The 19,781-nt window shown below is 44.2% G+C and overlaps 1 protein-coding gene across 4 annotated transcripts; it reads left to right on the top strand.

Moving 5' to 3' along the window:
- Positions 1-427: 427 nt before the first annotated feature.
- TMEM230 (transmembrane protein 230) lies at positions 428-19,084 on the top strand. Of its 4 annotated transcripts, none has more exons than XM_056571395.1 (4): positions 428-563; positions 10,500-10,635; positions 12,001-12,123; positions 17,250-19,084. In XM_056571395.1, the coding sequence occupies exons 2-4, from the start codon at positions 10,540-10,542 to the stop codon at positions 17,388-17,390; spliced, it is 360 nt and encodes a 119-aa protein (XP_056427370.1). In that variant the 5' UTR covers positions 428-563; positions 10,500-10,539; the 3' UTR covers positions 17,391-19,084. The 4 variants fall into 4 exon arrangements, with proteins under 4 accessions (XP_056427370.1, XP_056427373.1, XP_056427369.1 ...); XM_056571398.1 differs by having other exon boundaries at positions 554-576; XM_056571394.1 differs by lacking the exon at positions 428-563 and adding an exon at positions 640-771.
- The last annotated feature ends 697 nt before the right edge of the window (positions 19,085-19,781 follow it).

Below are 19,781 nucleotides of genomic sequence, written 5' to 3'. Positions count from 1 at the left end.
TCTTTTTAGGTGGGAGAACTTGCACAATTGGTGGCTGACTTACTCCTCCCCCCCCCCCCCCCCCCCCCCCAACTGTACAGTCCAGTATGAACCCTATATAAGTGGTCTCCAAACTGTGGGTCTCCAGCTATTGCAAAACTACAACTCCCAGCATGGAGGTCCACAATTTGTAGACCACTTCTATAGTGATCAGTCCACTTGCTTCATAAGAGATGCTTAGACTAGTGATCCCCAACCTGTGGCTGTTCAGCTGTTACACAACTACAAGTCCCAGCATGCAGTTACAGCCCTACATGTCTAGTGAGTTCTAGTTTTCCAACAGCCGGGTAGCCACATGTTAGAGATCATCACCTGAGTAGGATGTGTCACGCTTACAACAACCTACTAATAAAGTTTATTGAAACGGACAAAAGACAGGAAATCTTACCTCCGATTTGACGCACCAATCCAAGCTTCTCTTGCCTGCGTGCCGGGTCACATGATCGTGACGTCATCCGGTCACTGCCAGCGGAGCTGCCGTGTAACCCGGAAGTTTACACCTGCGCTATGGACTCGCGAATCAGGTAGGATTGCATTGTGAGTGATCAATCCGTGTGAGAGCCGCACGTTTGTCCCCTGCGGGCCTCCGTAGCTAGCGGTGCATTCATTGTGGGAGCCGATCTATCAGTGTAGTGTATGGAGGAGGAGTGTCCTCTGCAGCCTGTGGGGGATGTCACCTATCTGCTGCCGGTGTATTCTATTGTATCGCTGTTATCAGCCATTCATGTACAGGTTAGGATCACTGTAGTGGATTTATGTGAGAGGAAAAAGACATCCCAGTCATCCCCAACCTGTGGACCTCCAGCTTTTGCATAACTACAACTCCCAGCATGCCCTGACAGCCTATGGCTGTCAGGGCTTGCTTGGAGTTGTAGTTTTGCAACCAGAGGCTGGAAATTACAGTTGCAACACCATACTATAGCTATGTATAACACATACTATACTAAACCTCATACTAATATATAATATTACTAGGGACCCGGTAAAATACTCACCCACCCCTGTTCCCCCCACTGGTCCCACCACCTCAGCTCCGCTTCTTTCTCTTCCGATCCTCTGATGCTTCTGTGTTCTTTCTGCTTCCAAAACAAGAGCTCACAGCAGCAGTGTCCAGTCTTGGCCAGAAATTAGCTGAGCGGGCAGGTCCTGTTCTTGGCTCTCGTCACGGAAGCAGGGAGAACATAGAAGCATCAGGGGATGTATAGGGAGAGGTATAAGCAGTAGAAAGAGAAAAGTGACCTGAGTACACTGAGACCTCACTTGGAGTATTGTGCGCAGTACTGGAGACCAGTATCTCCAGAAGGATATAGATACTATAGAGAGAGTTCACAGAAGATACTAAACTAGTACATGGATTGCAGGATAAAACTTACCAGGAAAGATTAAAGGACCTTAACATGTATAGAAGAAAGAAGAGACAGAGGGGATATGATAGAGACTTTTATATACATAAAGGGAATCAACACGGTAAAGGAGGAGGAGAGCATATTTATAAGAAGAAAAACTACCACAAGAGGACATATGTTTTATATTAGAGGGACAAAGGTTTCTGCAGTAATATCAGGAAGTATTACTTTACTGAGAGAGTAGTGGATGCATGGAATAGCCTTCCTGCAGAAGTGGTCGCTGCAAATATAGTGAAGGGGTTTAACCCCTTAACGACCACGGACGTAAATGTACGTCCTGGTTTGGCAGTACTTTGCGCACCATGATGTACATTTACATCCTGTGTATGACCGCGAGCATCGGAGCGGTGCTCGCGTCATACACGGCAGGTTCCGGCTGCAAGCAGCAGCCGGGGACCCGCCCATAATGGCCGACATCCGCAATCGCACGGATGTCCGCCATTAACCCCTCAGATGCCGTGATCAATATAGATCACGGCATCTGCAGCAGTGCGGTACTTTAAATGGATGATCGCAGCGCTGCCGCGGCGATCCAATCATCCAGCATGGCGGCCGGAGGTCCCCTCACCTGGCTCCGGCCATCTCCCGGGGTCTTCTGCTCTGGTCTGAGATCGAGCAGACCAGAGCAGAAGATGACCGATAACACTGATCAGTGCTATGTCCTATGCACAGTACTGAACAGTATTAGCAATCAAAGGATTGCTATAACTAGTCCCCTATGGGGACATAACAAGTGTAAAAAAAAAATAAAATAAAAAATAAAAAAAAAGTTGAAAATTTAAAAATTAATAGTAAAAAGTGAAAATCCCCTCCCCCAATAAAAATGAAAATTGTCAGTTTTTCCCATTTTACCCCCAAAAGCGTAAATTTTTTTAATAAACATATTTGGTATCGCCACGTACGTAAATGTCCGATCTATCAAAATATAATGTTAATGATCCCGTGCGGTGTAAATGTGAAAAAAAAAAAAAAAAAAAGTCCAAAAATGCTGCTTTTTTGTCACATTTTATTCCCAAAAAAATTAACTAAAAGTTTTATATATGCAAATGTGGTATCAATAAAAAGTACAGATGACGGCAAAAAAAATGAGCCCTATATACGGAAAAATGAAAAAGTTATAGGTGGTCAAAATAGGGCAATTTTAGATTACTGATTTTGTACAAAAAGTTTTAGATTTTTTTTTTTTTTAAAGCGATACAAAAATCTAAAAGTATCTAGCCATGGGTATCATTTTAATCGTATTGACCCACAGAATAAAGAACACATGTTGTTACCGTAAATTGTACAGTGTGAAAACGAACCCCTGTGGTTTTCATTTAAATTTCCTCCCTTTGCCGTATATTTTATGGTAAAATGAGAGGTTTCATTACAAAGTACAATTGGTCACGCAAAAAGCAAGCCCTTTTATGGGTCTGTGGATGGAAATATAAGAGAGTTATGGATTTTAGAAGGCGAGGAGGAAAAACAATAACGCAAAAATAAAATTGGCCTGGTCCTTAATGGGGTACTCCACCCCTAGCATCTTATCCCCTATCCAAAGGATAGGGGATAAGATGTCAGATCGCCGGGGTCTAGCTGCTGGGGACCCCCGGGATCTCCGCTGCGGCACTGCGCTATCATTACTGCACAGAGCAAACTCGCTCTGTGCGTAATGACCAGCGATACAGGGGCCGGAGCATCGTGACGTCACGGCTTCGCCCCTTGTGACATCACAGCCTGCCCCCTTAATGCAAGTCTATGGGAGGGGGCGTGATGGCCGCCACACCCCCTCCCATAGACTTGTATTGAGGGGGCGGGCCGTGACTTCACAAGGGGCGGAGCCGTGACGTCACGATGCTCCAGCCCCTGTATCGCCGGTCATTACGCACAGAGCGAGTTTGCTCTGTGCAATAATGACAGGTGGGTGCTGCAGCGGAGATCCCTGGTGTCCCCAGCGGCGGGACCCTGGTGATCTGACATCTTATCCCCTATCCTTTGGATAGGGGATAAGATGCTAGGGGCAGAGTACCCCTTTAAGGTGAAAATGGGCTTGGTCCTTAAGGGGTTAAACATGCATGGGCTAGGCATAAGGCTATCCTTCATATAAGATAGGGCCAGGGACTATTGATAGTGTTCAGATTATTGGGCAGACAAATGGTTCTTATCTGCCGACACATTCTATGTTTCTATGCTATATCTACACATAAATATGTAAATGTGAGTATATATTTACCTGGGCCTCTGAGCTGTAATATCTTTTTTCTACAGCGCTGGAATATTATTATTATTATAGAAAACAGCAGAGCACCAAGGTTTCCAGCAGTTAAAGGGGTACTCTGCTTATTAAAAACATCTGATCATGGGAGGAAGCCGACCGCTGGGACCCTCGTGATCTCCACAACAGGGCCGGTCTTGTCCTGCTGAGCACTCCAGCCCCCACCTTCGGAGTCCCGTAAATGAAAAAAACTAAACATTTTTTAAAAGTAGAAAATTAAAACAAAACCTATATAAATTGGGGATCGTTGTCAGCATATGGACCTACAGAATGAAGATAAAGATTTTTACTGTACAGTGCACTGTGTAGAAACAAAACTTAAAGGGAAAAAAATACAGATAAAATACCACTAAAACTCCCCATTAAAAAAAAAATACTGCTATGTCATACCAGCTGGTGAATGAAGGGAAGGGTCTGAAGTGTCGAACAGTGTGTTGTCTTCCTGGCGCTCGAGTTCGGCACATCGCGGATCGGGTTGACAGGTTGCTGGGTGGGGCTGGAGAGGATCCAGCAGTCATGGTACATATTGGCACCAATGACAAAGTAAGAGGTAGGTGGAGTGTCCTTAAAAATGATTTCAGGGACTTAGGCCGCAAGCTTAAATGGTCCCTCTCATTAAAATTAATTGTTGCTATTGCACTCCTTATGGTAAATAAAAAATATTTCTAATATACTTTGTTTAAAAAAAATTAAGTTTTCTATGTTTTATTTGTGCTTAAAAAAGCTCAAGAGCACATTTTCCCCCAACTCATACACAGACTTTGGACCAAAACCCAAACACAGGAAGTGCTGCCTGGAGTGCTGAGGGGGGTGTCCAGCCTCATCCAATCATAGCTCCTCTCACACTTAACTGCCATATGCTGTTAGTTGGACACCCCCCTCAGCACTCCAGGCTGCACTTTCTGTGTCTTGAGCGTTTTTAAGCACAAATAAAACAAACAATATTAGAAATATTTTTTTATTTACCATAAGGAGTTCAGTATCAAAACATTTTTTTAATGAGTCACCCTTTAAGGCAAAAATCTCCAAGGTAATATTACCTGTACCACAAGCCACACCAGAGAGGCAGCGGGAGATTAGGGAGGTAAACAAGTGGCTCAGAAGCTGGTGTAGGAAGGAAGGGTTTGGGTTCATAGAGAACTGGGCCGACTTCGCTGTCGGTTACCGGCTCTACCGTAGGGATGGGCTGCACCTCAATGGGGAGGGTGCAGCTGTGCTTGGGGAGAAGATGGCTAGAAGGGTGGAGGAGTGTTTAAACTAGGGACTGGGGGGAGGGAACCTACAGCAAAGAGGGGGAAGATAGTGTAGATAGAGAGGGGGGACTTATTAATATACCTGGGGGTGGAGCGGAGGGAGGGGTTAGACTAGTTAATAGGGATAGGCTTCATAGGAAAATAAAACTTACACCCTTGAATTGCATGTTGACTAATGCCAGAAGTCTGACCAATAAAACTGACGAACTGGAGTTGATAATGTCTGAGGAGGATTATGACATAGTGGGTATAACAGAGACTTGGTTGGATGATAGCTGTGACTGGGCGGTCAACATACAGGGTTATAGTCTATTCAGGAAGGATCAGACAAAACAGAAAGGGGGAGGAGTTTGTCTTCATGTAAAGTCCAGTCTGAAGGCCGCACTGCAGGAGGATATACGGGAGGGAAACTATAATGTGGAGTCATTATGGGTAGAAATATATGGAGATAAAAATAATAAAAATTCTGATAGGGGTTTAGTATGAGCCACCAAACATAATGGAAGAGGAAGAAGATCAATTACTGAGGCAAATAAACAAGGCAGCAAATCAGAATGAGGTGATAATAATGGAGGACTTTAACTATCCTGATATAAACTGGGAGACTGAGACCTGTGAATCTCATAAAGGAAACAGGTATCTGACTGTAGCTAAAGACAATTATCTGTCCCAAATGGTGCAGAGCCCGACCAGAGGGGGCGCCCTACTGGACTTATTAACCAACAGACCTGACAGAGTAACTAATGTGCAAGTAGAAGGACACCTAGGAAATAGTGATCATAATATAATACATTATAACTAGGGATGTCCCGATACCATTTTTTTTTAAGACAGAGTACCGATACTTTAATTCTAGTAATCGCCGAAACCAAGTACGAGTACTTATATATTAAAGGGAATCTGACACCAGGGTGACCCAGTTTCTGGCGCTGCTTACCGTATGATATGTGGGTCCTTGTTGTGTACAATGGAGGCGGCTGCTGTAGTATGAGCCATGATTTCTCTCTTCTCCATTGGACAGAACAGGGAATTTGCATTGGCGGGGAGACCGATGATCACATGGTGAGCAGCGGTAGAAACCGGGTCATCTGACCTATCTACCTATAAATTCAAGTTAGTGCAGGTGACTCTGCTGTAAGATTGTCTTTAATAGTAGGTAGTATCCCCTTGCAGACATTAGTAGCAGCCCCCCTTGCAGACATTAGTAGCAGCCCCCCTTGTAGACAGAAGCCCCCCTGTAGACATAAGTAGCAGCCCCCCTGTAGACCACAGCCCCCCTTTAGACAGTGGGCCCCCCTTTAGACAGCAGCAGGGCCCCCCTCCCTTTAGACAGCAGCAGGCCCCCCCCCCCTTTAGACAGCAGCAGCCCCCCCTATTAGACAGCAGCAGCCCCCCCCCCCCCCTATTAGACAGCAGCAGGGCCACCCCCTTTAGACAGCAGCAGGGCCACCCCCTTTAGACAGCAGCAGGGCCACTCCCTTTAGACAGCAGGGCCCCCCACTTAGACATTAGTAGCAGCCCCCTCCTTGCAGGCAGCTCACCTCCCTGGGTCGGGTGCTGGTGCTGCCGCTTTGCTGCCCCGTTCTCCCGTCCTCCGGTCTGCATCATGTCGTCCTATGGAGGAGCATGTGACATACACGTCACTCTGCTTCCTGCGTAACGTTACGCTGGGCGCAGGGGAGGAGGCGGAGTGACGTGTATGTCACATGCTCTTCCATGGAACACTATGATGCGGACGGGAGGATGGAAGAACCGGGCAGCAGAGCGGCACCAGGTATCGGGCATGGTATCGGGGACATTAAACGAGTCCCCGATACCATGCAAATGGCTAGTATCGGCCCTGATACCGATACCAGTATTGGGACTTCCCTAATTATAACTTGTTCTTCAATAAGAGAATCTCTCGAGGGGCCACAAAAACAATGAACTTTAGAAAGGCAAAGTTTGATCAACTCAGAGAAGCCCTTAACAATATAAATTGGGATAGTGTCCTCAAAAACAAGAATACTGACACTAAATGGGAAACTTTTTAAAATATCTTAAATTCTCACTGCAAGAGGTATATACCTTTATGGGAATAAAAGGGTCATGAATAAAAGAAAACCAATATGGATGAATAAAAATGTTACGGGAGCAATAAATGACAAAAATAAAGCATTTAAACTACTAAAACAGGACGGCAGTGAGGAAGCATTAAAAAGTTATAGAGAAAAATGTAAAATATGTAAAAAAAAACAGATAAAAGCCGCAAAAATAGAGACAGAAAAACTCATTGCCAAAGAGAGTAAAACTAACCCCAAAATGTTCTTTAACTGTATAAATAGCAAAAAGGTCAAAAATAAAAGTGTTTAAAAATGATGAGGAAGAAATTATAAACGGGGATCAGGGAAAAGCAAATATATTAAACAAATTCTTCTCCACTGTATTCACCAAGGAAAATGAAATGCCAGGTGAAATACAGCGAGATAAGGTAAACTCCCCAGTACAGGTCACCTGTCTAACCCAGGAAGAAGTACAGTGCCGCCTACAAAAAATCAAAATAGACAAATCACCAGATCCAGATGGCATTCACCCCCGTTCTAAAGGAATTAAGCAATGTAATAGACAGGGACTCTATTGTTAATATTCAGGGACTCTCTAGTGACAGGGACTGTTCCCCAGGACTGGCGCATGGCAAATGTGGTTCCAAATTGCCAATATTTAAAAAGGGGTCAAAAGGTGACCCCGGGAATTGTTTGAGGGTTTTCTAAGAGATGCTATTTTGGAGTATCTTGATAAAAATGTATGACTCCATATCAGCATGGCTTTATGAGGGATCGGTCCTGTCAAACTAACCTGGTCAGCTTTTATGAGGAGGTGAGCTCCAGGCTGGACCAGGGGGAATCGCTGGATGTCGTACATCTGCATTTTTCCAAAGTATTTAAAGGGGTTATCTACCATAAGGTGATTTTAGTATGTACCTGGCAGACAGTAATGGACATGCTTAGGAAGGATCTGCGCTTGTCTTGGGGCTAAATGGCTATGTTGTGAGATTACCATAACACTGTGGCTAGCTTTCTGTGAACTGATATTTCCTGTTTGACTTTTCTTTTTTTGACTACAAATCCCACAATTCCATTTTCCTCTCTCCCACACATCAGCCACCCCACCCATTGAAACATAAATGATCTGCATCCATCAAAAGACATGTGGTTTTCAATCAGGGTGCCTACAGCTGTTGCAGATTGATCTCTCTCCCATCAAACAACCCCTCCACCCATTGAAGCAGACAGGCTCCCTGTCATCAGGTGACTAGTGGTGTCAGGTCTCGGCCGCATTACAACCTGGGAAAAATCTGAGACAACAGTCATTTTGTATGCTGTTAAAAAATAAATATTGGAGTGAAAATCACAGAAGAATTGTGAAAAAACCCACAGGTACAGACACTATATTATGAACTACACTAACTTTACAGCCCCTGTAACATAGTCAAATAAAATAAAAATCCTGGAATACCCCTTTAATACGGTGCCACATAAGATTGGTACATAAAATGAGAAGGATTGGGCTGGGGCAAAATGTGTGTAAGTGGGTAAGTAACTGGCTCAGTGGGTGGTTATTAATGGTACTTATTCTGATTGGGTGACTGTTAATAGTGGGGTACCACAGGGGTCCGTCTTGGGTCATGTTCTATTTAATATATTTATTAATGACCTTGTAGAGTGGTTGAATAGTAAAGTAGCAATCTTTGCAGATGATACTATACTCTGTAAAGCGGTAAACACAATAGAGGACAGTGCACTGTTACAAATGGATCTGGATAGGTTGGAGGTTTGGGCTGGGAAGTGGCAGATGAGGGTCAACACTGATAAATGTAAGGTAATGCACATGAGGAAGAAAAATCCAGACTGAGACTATGTATTAAATGGGAGCACACTTGGGATGACTGACGTGGAAAAGGACTTAGGAGTCTTAGTTAATAGTAAATTTAGCTGTAGTGACCAGTGTCTGGCAGCTGCTGCCAAGGCTAATAAAATCATGGGGTGCATCAATAGGGGCATAGATGACCACGACAAGGAAACAATTCTACCGCTGTACAAATCACTAGTCAGACCACACATAGAATACTGTGTACAGTACTGGGCACCAGTGTACAAGAAAGATATAGTGGAGCTGGAGAGGGTTCAAAGACGGGCAACCAGAGTAATACGGGAATGGGAGGACTACAGTACCCAGAAAGATTATCAGAATTAGGGTTCTTTTCGAAAAAAAGAAGTCTTAGGGGAGACCTAATAACTATGTATAAATATATCAGAGGGCAGTACAGAAATCTCTCCCATGATATATTTATACCCAGGACTGTATCTATAACAAGGGGGCATCCTCTACGTTTTAGAGGAAAGAAGGTTTCTTCATCAGCACAGACGGGGATTCTTTACTGTAAGAGCAGTGAGACCGTGGAACTCTCTCCCGGAGGAGGTGGTCATGGTGAACTCTGTAAAAGAATTTAAAAGGGGTCTGGATGCATTTTTGGAGAATAATAACATTACTGGTTATGGATACTAGATCTATAGGGACAGAACGTTGATCCAGGGATTTATTCTGACTGCTATATTGGAGTCTAGTATAAGGGTTTTTTGCCTTCCTCTGGATCAACTCGGTAGGGACTCATTAGGGTTATAGGTTGGACTTGATGGACTCTGGTCTTTTTTCAACCTTATGAACTACCGTATGTTACTATGAAGGTAGAACCCCCTTTAACTAGTAATTAAGCATCCACAGTATAGGGGATAAGTATCCGATCGCTGGAGGTCCCAGCGGTCAGATCTCCTGTTCGGGGCCCCGGCCCTCTGTCTGAACTAACCTTTCAGCTCTCTGGCCCTGGCCCTCAGAGATGTGCTTGTGTCATGGTCCTCTCAGCCAATCACCTGTTGGGAAGACCGAAGTGGCCATAATGTCTGCTCATCTCTGAGGGTGGTGGCTGGAGCACTCGGGAGTATGGTAAATTCAGTGTCAGAACCCCGTACAGGAGATTGGGGGGGGGGGGGGGGTCCCAGCACTATACTGTGTATAGGGAATAAGTTGTGTTCCCTGGAGTACCCCTTTTTATATACCCCAGTCACCCGCAGCACCCATTGCGGTCATTCTGGTCCCCCCACTGCTCATCTCTCCCCCCTGCTTCCTTTCAGGAATCCCATCTCTTGGTCTGAGTAGAAATTAGTTACAAAAAGTGTTTCCAGTGCTGGAGGACCTGACCTTTCCTGCATCACACAGACGACCCATTTGAATAGACACTGCTCTAATGCTTTATTCCCTATGTGTCAATTCAACACATTCTACTAGATTCCAACACACATTACAACCATTCTCTGAGGGTTCCTTCATGGGGGACACTTGGGGTCAGCCTATTATCAACAGACTCTTCTAACAAGTAGGGATTGTACAAAGCGAAGACCCCCATTACAGTAAATCGTAGTATATAGGACACCAGATGGGGATTCGTATGACAGATTTGCACTTGTCTTTATACAACTTTTTTGTGCTTAAAATCTCTTTATGTCTTCTTAGGATTTAGGTTGTCTTTCGGGTATAACAAGCAACATATGCTATGATGCCCTCACGCAGCAATGTTTCCGCTCTGCCAAACAGCAAAGTGAAGTACTCTAAGCTTTCTGATACAGATGACGGATATATCGATCTTCAGGTGAGCAACTGTAGGACCGATCTCTTATCTCACTCACTTACTGAATAAACTGCCCATTGAAGATTTCCCCTTTTACGTCTTAAGAACTTGATAGACTCTTTAGGTACCGTATTTTTCGCCACATAAGACGCACTTTTTCTTCCCCAAAACTGGGGGGGAAAGGTTGGTGCGTCTTATATGGCAAATACACATTAAAACCCTGTCCTATCGCGGCGGTCCCTGTGGCCTTCAATGGCCGGCTAATACAAGACATCACTGATTGCGGTGATGCCTTGTATTAACCCTTCAGACGCGGCGATCAAAGCTGACCGCCACGTCTGAAGCGAAAGTTACACTAACCCGGCTGCTCAGTTGGGCTGTTCGGGACCGCCGCTGTGAAATTGCGGTGTCCCGAACAGCTTACAGGACAGCGGGAGGGACCTTACCTGCCTCCTTGGTGTCTGCTCTGTGCTGGGATCCCCTGCATGGCCGGCGCACTCCTTCGCCGTCATCACGTCGTCGCGCACGCCGTCCCGTCATCCAATAGGAGCGGCGTGCGTAGCGAAATGATGGCGGCAATGGAGAGCGAGGATACCCAGCAGCAGAGACATTCCGGAGCAACGGGGACATCCTGGGGAAGTGGCGACAATGATGGAGGGCGACATCCAGGGCAGCGGTGACGGTCCGGAGCAGCGGGGACACATGAGTATTACCTCCTATACCAGTGGTCTTTAATCTGCGGACCTCCAGATGTTGCAAAATTACAACTCCTGGCATGCCCAGACAGCCAACGGCAGTCCGGGCTTGCTGGGAGTTGTAGTTTTGCAACATCTGGAGGTCCGCAGGTTGAAGGTTCAGAATCTTTTTTTTTTTTTTTTCACCCTTTAAAATTGGGTGCGTCTTATATGCCGGAGCATCTTATATGGCGAAAAATATGGTAACTAGGTAACTCTGTTGGTCTTCATCCTACCACGTGGTGGTTACTGTTCTCTAATTTTGACTGCATTATTGTGTTATTACCACTAGATGGAGCAAACCAAGTTCCAGTAATGCTGCAGCAAATAAAAATTACTGCACCATAGACTGATGCCAAGCAAAACCAACCATATGCCAAAACAAACAGATAAATATGCAAACAGATTTTGATAAAAGCTGGCTAAGGGAAGGCTTGGCTGCTCTACAGTATTAACAAGTATGAACATCCTATAGTCCAGTGGTCTCCAACCTGCGGACCTCTAGATGTTGCAAAACTACAACTCCCAGCATGCCCAACTTAGATACTTAAAAGGGTATTCCCATCTGAAGAACCCCCCCCCCCCTATCCACAACCAGGAAAGAGGGTGTGCCATTACTAAATATCAATGATAAACCTTTTTTTTCTTCTAGTTCAAGAGGAGCCCTCCCAAAATCCCATACAAAGCCATTGCTTTGGCCAGTGTCCTGTTCTTGATTGGTACTTTGTTGATTGTAATTGGTTCCCTCCTGCTTACTGGGCACATTGGCAATGGGGTAAGTTGACTTTTTATTCTTTTTGTCTGTGGGGTAATAAACATCTACTTACAGATGCACAAAAAAAAGATATACACCGATCAGTCATAACTAGAGATGAGCGAACTTACAGTAAATTCGATTCGTCACGAACTTCTCAGCTCGGCGGTTGCTGATTTTTCCTTCATAAATTAGTTCAGCTTTCCGGTGCTCCGGTGGGCTGGAAAAGATGGATACAGTCCTAGGAAAGAGTCTCCTAGGACTGTATCCACCTTTTCCAGCCCACGAGAGAACCTGAAAGCTGAACTAATTTATGCAGGAAAAGTCATCAACTGCCGAGCCGAGAAGTTCGTTACGAATCGAATTTACTGTAAGTTCGCTCATCTCAGTCATAACAATAATAACTGATTAAGAGAATAACATTGAATATTTGTGACAATTGTTCCTGTTAATTGGGGGGGGGGGGATATATTAAGCAGAAAGTGAACAGTCAGTTTGTGATGTGTTTCATCAAGAAAAATGGGCAATGGTATCTTGAAGTCAGAGCATCTCCTAAACATGTGGGGTGTTCCTGGTATGCAGTGCTCCAAGAAGGAAAATGCTGAATTGGCCACAATGTTATGGGCGCCTAAGGGTCAATTGATGTTACTGTGGTCTGATCTTTGATACTGTAGCACAAATTGCTGAAAACGATAGTGTTGGACATAGCAGCCTGCTGTGTATAAAGAGAGAGACTGCAGACTGGTTATTGTGCTCATGTCGACAACCCTGTACCATGCTCTGGGTAATGTTTTGCCTAATAACCATGGGCCCTGCAATTCATATAGATTGTATTCAACAGAAACCATCTACAGGGGTCCCTCAACATACCATGGTAATCCGTTCCAAACGCATGTTGAGGGATCCGTGCAATGTAAAGTATAGGACAGTGGTCTACAACCTGCGGACCTCCAGATGTTGCAAAACTACAACACCCAACATGCCCGGACAGCCGTTGGCTGTCCGGGCATGCTGGGTGTTGTAGTTTTGCAACATCTGGAGGTCCACAGGTTATAAACCACTGTTAGAGGAAGTTGTACTCACCTGCCCCCGCCGCTCCAGACTGTCACCGCCCATCACCGCTGCCCAGGATCTCGCCTTCCATTGCTGTCGCCGCGTCCCCGAGGTGTACCCGACGCTCCGGCAAGGCCTCTGCTTCCCCGGCATCCGCGCTCTCCGTCGCCGCCATCACGTCGCTACGCACGCCGCTCCTATTGGATGACGGGACGGCGTGCGCGGCGACGTGATGACGACAATGTAGAGCGCAGAGGATCCCGAAGGGGACGCGCCGGAGCCCCGAGGACAGGTAAGTGATCGTCAGCGGACCACACGGGGCACCGTAAATGGCTATCCGGTGGCAGCTGAAGCAGTCAGCGCTGCCGGATAGCCGTTTATGCGATGGCCCCGACATACAAAAGCATCGTATGTTGATGCTGCCTCTGAGAGGCCATTGCATGTTGAAATTATCGTATGTCTGGGCCATCGTAGGTCGGGGGTTCACTGTACTTATACATTGTTGCAGACCAAGTGCCTTTCTTAATAGCAGTGGTATTCCATAATGACATTGCAAAACAATGTTCATGAATGGTTTAAAGGGGTACTCCCGTGGAAAACTTTTTTTTTTTTTTTTTAAGTCAACTGGTACCAGAAAGTTAAACAGATTTGTAAATTACTTCTATTAAAAAAATCTTAATCCTTCCAGTACTTTTTAGGGGCTATATATTCTATAGAGGAAATGCTTTTCTTTTTAGATTTCTCTGATGTCATGAGCACAGTGCTCTCTGCTGACCTCTGCTGTCCATTTTAGGAACTGTCCAGAGCAGTAGAAAATCCCTATAGCTAACATATGCTGCTCTGGACAGTTCCTTAAATGGACAGCAGAGGTCAGCAGAGAGCACTGGGGTCATGACATCAGAAAAATCTAAAAAGTAAAGCATTTCCTCTGTAGTATACAGCCCCCAAAAAGTACTGGAACGATTGAGATTTTTTAATAGAAGTAATTTACAAATCTGTTTAACTTTCTGGCACCAGTTGATTTAAAAAAAAGTTTTCCACAGGAGTACCCCTTTTAAGGAACATGACAAAGAATTCAAGGTGTTGACTTGGCTTCCAAATTTCATAGATCTCAGTCCGATTGAGCTTCTTTCATATATTCTGAAATCTGATCCATGGAGGCCGCACCTCGGAACACAATATAAAGGACCTGGTGCTATTGTTCTGCTTTTAGATATAGCAGGACATCTTCAGAGGTTTTATGGAGTCCGTGCCTCACTGGAACAAGACGACCTACAAAATATAGGCAGTTTATTTTATTGTTATGGCTGATCGATAAACAAAAAAAAAAAAATATGAGGAGAAAAAAAATATATATTTACATCATGGTCATTAATGGGGATTTCTCAGTAACAATTCTACTTTCCTGTGGCCTGTTAGATCATATTTACATCATAGAGGTATTTCCCTTCAACAGGGGGAAGTATATGTGTAGGATCACAACTTCCCCTCGCAGCAGGCAAAATCAGATCTTTGTCAAGAGTCAGCTGGAGTCAGGTTCTTTGCAAAAATAGGTTGTTTAAATGAGACCGCAAGCTTTTATGGGTCAAAGTTATCAGAAAATCTCTTTAGGGGACATTATAATCATGCTTATATATTTAATAAATTACATGTATTCCCCATGACATAACAGCCCTAAGTCATAAGAAAGCAATCGTAAGGTGTACCTAAACTGTTAGGAAACGTCATAGTTGAGATGTCATAAGTTTGGAATCAGTGGGGGATCTCAAGAACGAAGGGGCACAGAGGCTCCTTGCTTAGTGCTGCGGTCCTTTTATTTCTGCTTGGTTTCCAAGGGGAGCTGAGCAGAAACACAGGTCCACAGTGCTTCTTTTTCATTCTAGTAATTGGTGGGGGTCTTAGCATCCAGACCACCCTGCGCCAATCTTCTGACATGCATCTATGACACGCCAGTAGTTTACTAAAAGTTCTGGTGTACTTTAACATTATGACAATAAAATCTGCGCTGACAGGTACATTCTGTGTTATATACACTTAAAGGGGTTTTCCACTTGTAGGTAATAATGTCATCCTGTAGCTTACAGGCAGTCAGACCCAGAACTGACATTCTGTGCTGACACATTAATCAATAGAAGGTTTGGAGAGTCAGACTGGTGATCACATGACCAAGTTAGAGTAATAGAACACATAGATGCAGCTGTGCTGGAATTAAACAAATGGTGCTGTAGGCCTAGTGATAGTGATTGTGAATGATTTAGGCAAAAAAAAAAACAACAACCCGGAGGGCTTATTTAACCCCTTAAAGGGGTAGTCCAGTGGTGAAAAACTTATCCCCTATCCTAAGGATAGGGGATAAGTTTGAGATCACGGGGGGTCCGACCGCTGGGGTCCCCTGCGATCTCTCTGTACGGGGCCCCGGCTCTCCGCCGAGATAGCGGGTGTCGACCCCCGCAGGAAGCGGCGGCCGGCACGCCCCCTCAGTACATCTCAATGGCAGAGCCGGAGATTGCCGAAGGCAGCGCTTCGGCTCTGCCATAGAGTTGTATTGAGGGGGCGTGTCGGCCGCCGCTTCGTGCGGAGGTCGACACGCCCCCTTCCCGCGGGCTGTCGGAGCTCCGTACAGGAGATCGCGGGGGGCCCCAGGGGTCGGACCCCCCGCGATCTGCAACTTATCCCCTATCCTTAAGATAGGGGATAAGTTGTAAACCACTGAATCACCACTGGACTACTCCTTTAAGGACATAGCATTTTTTTGTTTTTGCACTTTCGTTTTTTCATCCTTACCTTTTAAAAATCGTAACCCTTTCAATTTTGCACCTAAAAACACATATCATGGCTTATTTTTTGCACCACTAATTCTACTTTGTAATGACATAATTTTACCCAAAAATCTACAGCGAAATGAAAAAAAAAACTAATTGTGCGACAAAATGGAAGAAAACGCCATTTTGTAACTTTTGGGGGCGTCTGTTTCTACACAGTACATTTTTCATTAAAAATTACACCTGATCTTTATTCTGTAGGTCCATATGATTAAAATGATCCCCTACTTATATAGGTTTGATTTTTTTATTACTTTGGAAAAAAATCATAACTACATGCAGGAAAATGTATACGTTTAAAATTGTCATCTTCTGAACCCTATAACTTTTTTTATTTTTCTGTGTATGGGCCGGTATGAGGGCTCATTTTTTGTGCCATGATCTGAAGTTTTTAGCGGTATCATTTTTGTATTGATTGGACTTTTTGATCGCTTTTTATTCATTTTTTTTTATGTTATAAAAATTGACCAAAAATACGCTATTTTGGACTTTGGAATTTTTTTGCGCGTACGCCATTGACCGTGCAGTTTAATTAATTATATATTTTTATAGTAGCGGACATTTCCGCATGCGGCTATACCCCATATGTTTATTTTTATTTACACATTTTTTTTTTATGGGAAAAGGGGGGTGATTCAAACTTTTATTGGGGAAGGGGTTAAATGATCTTTATTAACTTTTTTGTTCACTTTTTTTTGCAATGTTATAGCTCCCATAGGGGCCATAACACTGCACACACTGATCTTTTACACAGATCACTGCAAAGCCATAGCTTTGCATTGATCAGTGTTATCGGCGGTTGATTGCTCAAGCCTGGATTTCAGGCTTGCAGCAATCAATCGCCGTTCGGACGCGCAGGAGGCAGGTAAGGCACCCTCCTGCTGCGTCCTAGCTGATCGGGACATCGTGATTTTATTGAGATGTCCCGATCAGCCCGACTGAGCTGCCGGGATGCTTTTACTTTCACTTTTAGAGACTTAATGCCGGACATCTGCTGGAACGGCGATGTCCGGCATTAGCCACGGGTCCTGGCTGCTGATAGCAGCCGGGACCGTGCGGGTATGATGTGAGCTCAGCTTCTGGTGTCGCTTCATAATCCTCCTGTGCCGCAGCGCCGGGTATACCCGGTGTTCTGCGGCAAGGGGTTAATGGAAGACCTCCCTCTAGTAATTGGACACCATTTTCAATTGCAGTCATTCCTGAATTTTTCACATTTGAATGAAGTTTTGTTGTACTAGTATTCTATTCTGATCCTGTTTTGTATTGTTTTAGAGCAATGAACGCGCCATACCTGTGCTGATCATCGGGGTCCTGGTTTTCCTGCCCGGCTTTTATCACCTCCGCATCGCGTATTATGCATCTAAAGGTTACAGAGGTTACTCCTACGATGACATCCCAGACTTTGATGACTGAACCACCGTGTGCGGACATTAAGACAGCACAAAGGATACTGCTCTACTTGGGCACTACCTGTAGGACAAGCTAAAGAAGACCGGCAGGCCAATGTATATACAACACAAATTCAGTATAGGCTGACAGTGGTGACATTTCTGTAGCCTGTTTCTTCCTAATAGTGTACTGAAACCCTTGTCTTCTTGTCAGGTGATGGAACTTGTAGCTGGGATAAGAAATGGCAGGGATTATTTTCTTTGCAAATTATGAAGTCATATGGACAATAATTGGAAATGATAGAAAATTGGAAATAATAGAAACGATATATGATCTCAAGATGTCATTGAGCTTATGTAAGGCAAGTACATTAGTCCTAGTAATATCTGTACAAAAACATTCAGCTGCACCTGGAAGACATAGAGTAGCCAAGATTTTTTTTCTAAGCTGAATGGATAGTATTGACTGGATACTTTGTAAGGATGCTTCATGGTCTACACACACGTACAGTATTCTGTGCATATTTGATGTGCAGGGTTTCGAGCTGCAGATCTGAAGCTGTGTTCAGTCATTTAGTTTATATTGTAATCTGCAGCATCAAATCTGCAGCTTCAAATATGTGCAGGAGACTGTATGTGTGAATATACGGGTAGGGTTCTGGCAGCACATCCGCAGCATATTTCATGCTGCAGATGCGTCAACAGCAGTCACAAGAGCAAGCTCCCTGTTGCAGCTGGGTAGCTCTGTGTGTCCGCTCGTACGAGCAGACACACAGAGCTACCCAGCCGCAACAGGGAGCTGGCTCTTGTGACTGTCATCGGTGAAATATGCTGTGCTCCGTGTGAACTTGCCCTAAAGGAATATTGTCAGATTCTCCTTAAAAGGTGTATACCAGTGGTCTCTTAACTGTGGACCTCTGGATCTTTGCAAAACTACAACTCCCAGCATTCCCGCACAGCTGAAGATCCAATTTGGAAACCATTGATCTATTCACATTGTTCTTTATCATGTAGATAGATTAAAGATGTTTAACACGTATAAAGTACAAGGAGTTACTTTTTCACTTATTTATCCCAAGGTTAAAGGGGTATTCCTATCAGGACACTTATGGCATATCCACAGGATATTCTATAAATGTCTGATAGATGCAGGTTCTAGCTCGAGATTAAAAGCCCAATGGACCCTTTGGCCTACTTTTGGTTGCCAGAGATGGTTGGGAATCCAAAAGCAGCACAGCGCGCTCATTTATTCGATTTGTGTAACTCCAAAAGAGGTTAATGGCATAAGGTATATCACCATGAGCTATATTGTTTCCATAAGTCAATGGGAGTTACATAATTTACAACAAAAATAGCTGGCTTGGCTGTTTCAGTTCCCTGACCGCCTCTGGTGGCCCTAAGCAAGCTGGAAGTGTCCGGGGGCCATCTATCTTGAGTTGAGTACAGGTCCCAGATGTAGGACCCACATATAGCAGAGATTTATGGCAGATGCTGTGTACAGTATATGCCATAAATGTGCACTATTCTTATAAGAAACAGTAGAAAAGCTGTATCAACAAAACTGCAAAAGCATTGACAAGCCAATCGCGTTCCTCTGGTTGCTAGGGGTAAGTTCTTTTACTATTTATGCACACTAGTTTTGAAAAATGTTCCCAAATATGCTGTACTCTTTAATTTTTATATTTTTAAATTTTTTTTTTTTTGTTCAAATAAATGCTATTTAAAAGTAATTGTGTTTGTTCTCTTTAATTGTCTGTTTTGCTACATGGGGAGGAAAGTTCCCCCAAGTGTCCCCAAGATGCAGGGAGATGCATTACATTATGTCTGCCTTTTTATTCTTGTAACTTACTTCCTATTTGTTTTGTGGCCAGGTTACAAATGAGGAACCAGACAACACATGACTTTATAGGTCTGTGTAAAAAGTCTTATGCATCAGTCAGCTGATGAGTTTTGTGCTGATGGTTTCTACACAGTGGTGGTCAATAGGAAAATGCATACATTTTTTATTAAGGGCATTGTTTGTCTTTTTCACTGGAGGGTGATAGGTACAATTTATTGGCATATGAGAGCAGACATTAAGGCTGGGTTCACATGAATGTCTGCACAAAAAATAGATGCGGACATTCTGCATATTTCACTAATCAGCAGGCGATAGGACTGCTCAGAAATGCGCTGTCTCATAGACTGCAATGCATTTCCTCGTGGACTCCGCAGAATGAATAGACTTTGCTATTCTTTCTGCGGTTGCCGGAATCTGAATTTTCACATCAGAAACATCAGGCATGGACCAGTGCAGCAGAATCCCATTGAAATCCCATTGGATTTTCACACAGACATTCTGCCGTGTGAACATAGACTAAAGGTGGCCTTACACTTCAAAGGGGTTTTTTCCAGTACTGCTGATCAAAAGATTAAA

Source organism: Hyla sarda, chromosome 4 (assembly GCF_029499605.1).
Source record: "Hyla sarda isolate aHylSar1 chromosome 4, aHylSar1.hap1, whole genome shotgun sequence".
NCBI classification, from domain to species: domain Eukaryota; kingdom Metazoa; phylum Chordata; class Amphibia; order Anura; family Hylidae; genus Hyla; species Hyla sarda.
Note: the sequence above shows the minus strand (reverse complement) of the source record. Positions and strands in the feature narration are given on the sequence as shown.

Bases quoted from the DNA above. Each gene is read 5' to 3' on its own strand.
- TMEM230 (XM_056571395.1), top strand. From the start codon at position 10,540: ATGATGCCCTCACGCAGCAATGTTTCCGCTCTGCCAAACAGCAAAGTG. The intron at 10,636-12,000 runs GTGAGCAACTGT...TTTTTCTTCTAG, and splicing joins ACGGATATATCGATCTTCAG to TTCAAGAGGAGCCCTCCCAA. The intron at 12,124-17,249 runs GTAAGTTGACTT...GTATTGTTTTAG, and splicing joins CTGGGCACATTGGCAATGGG to AGCAATGAACGCGCCATACC.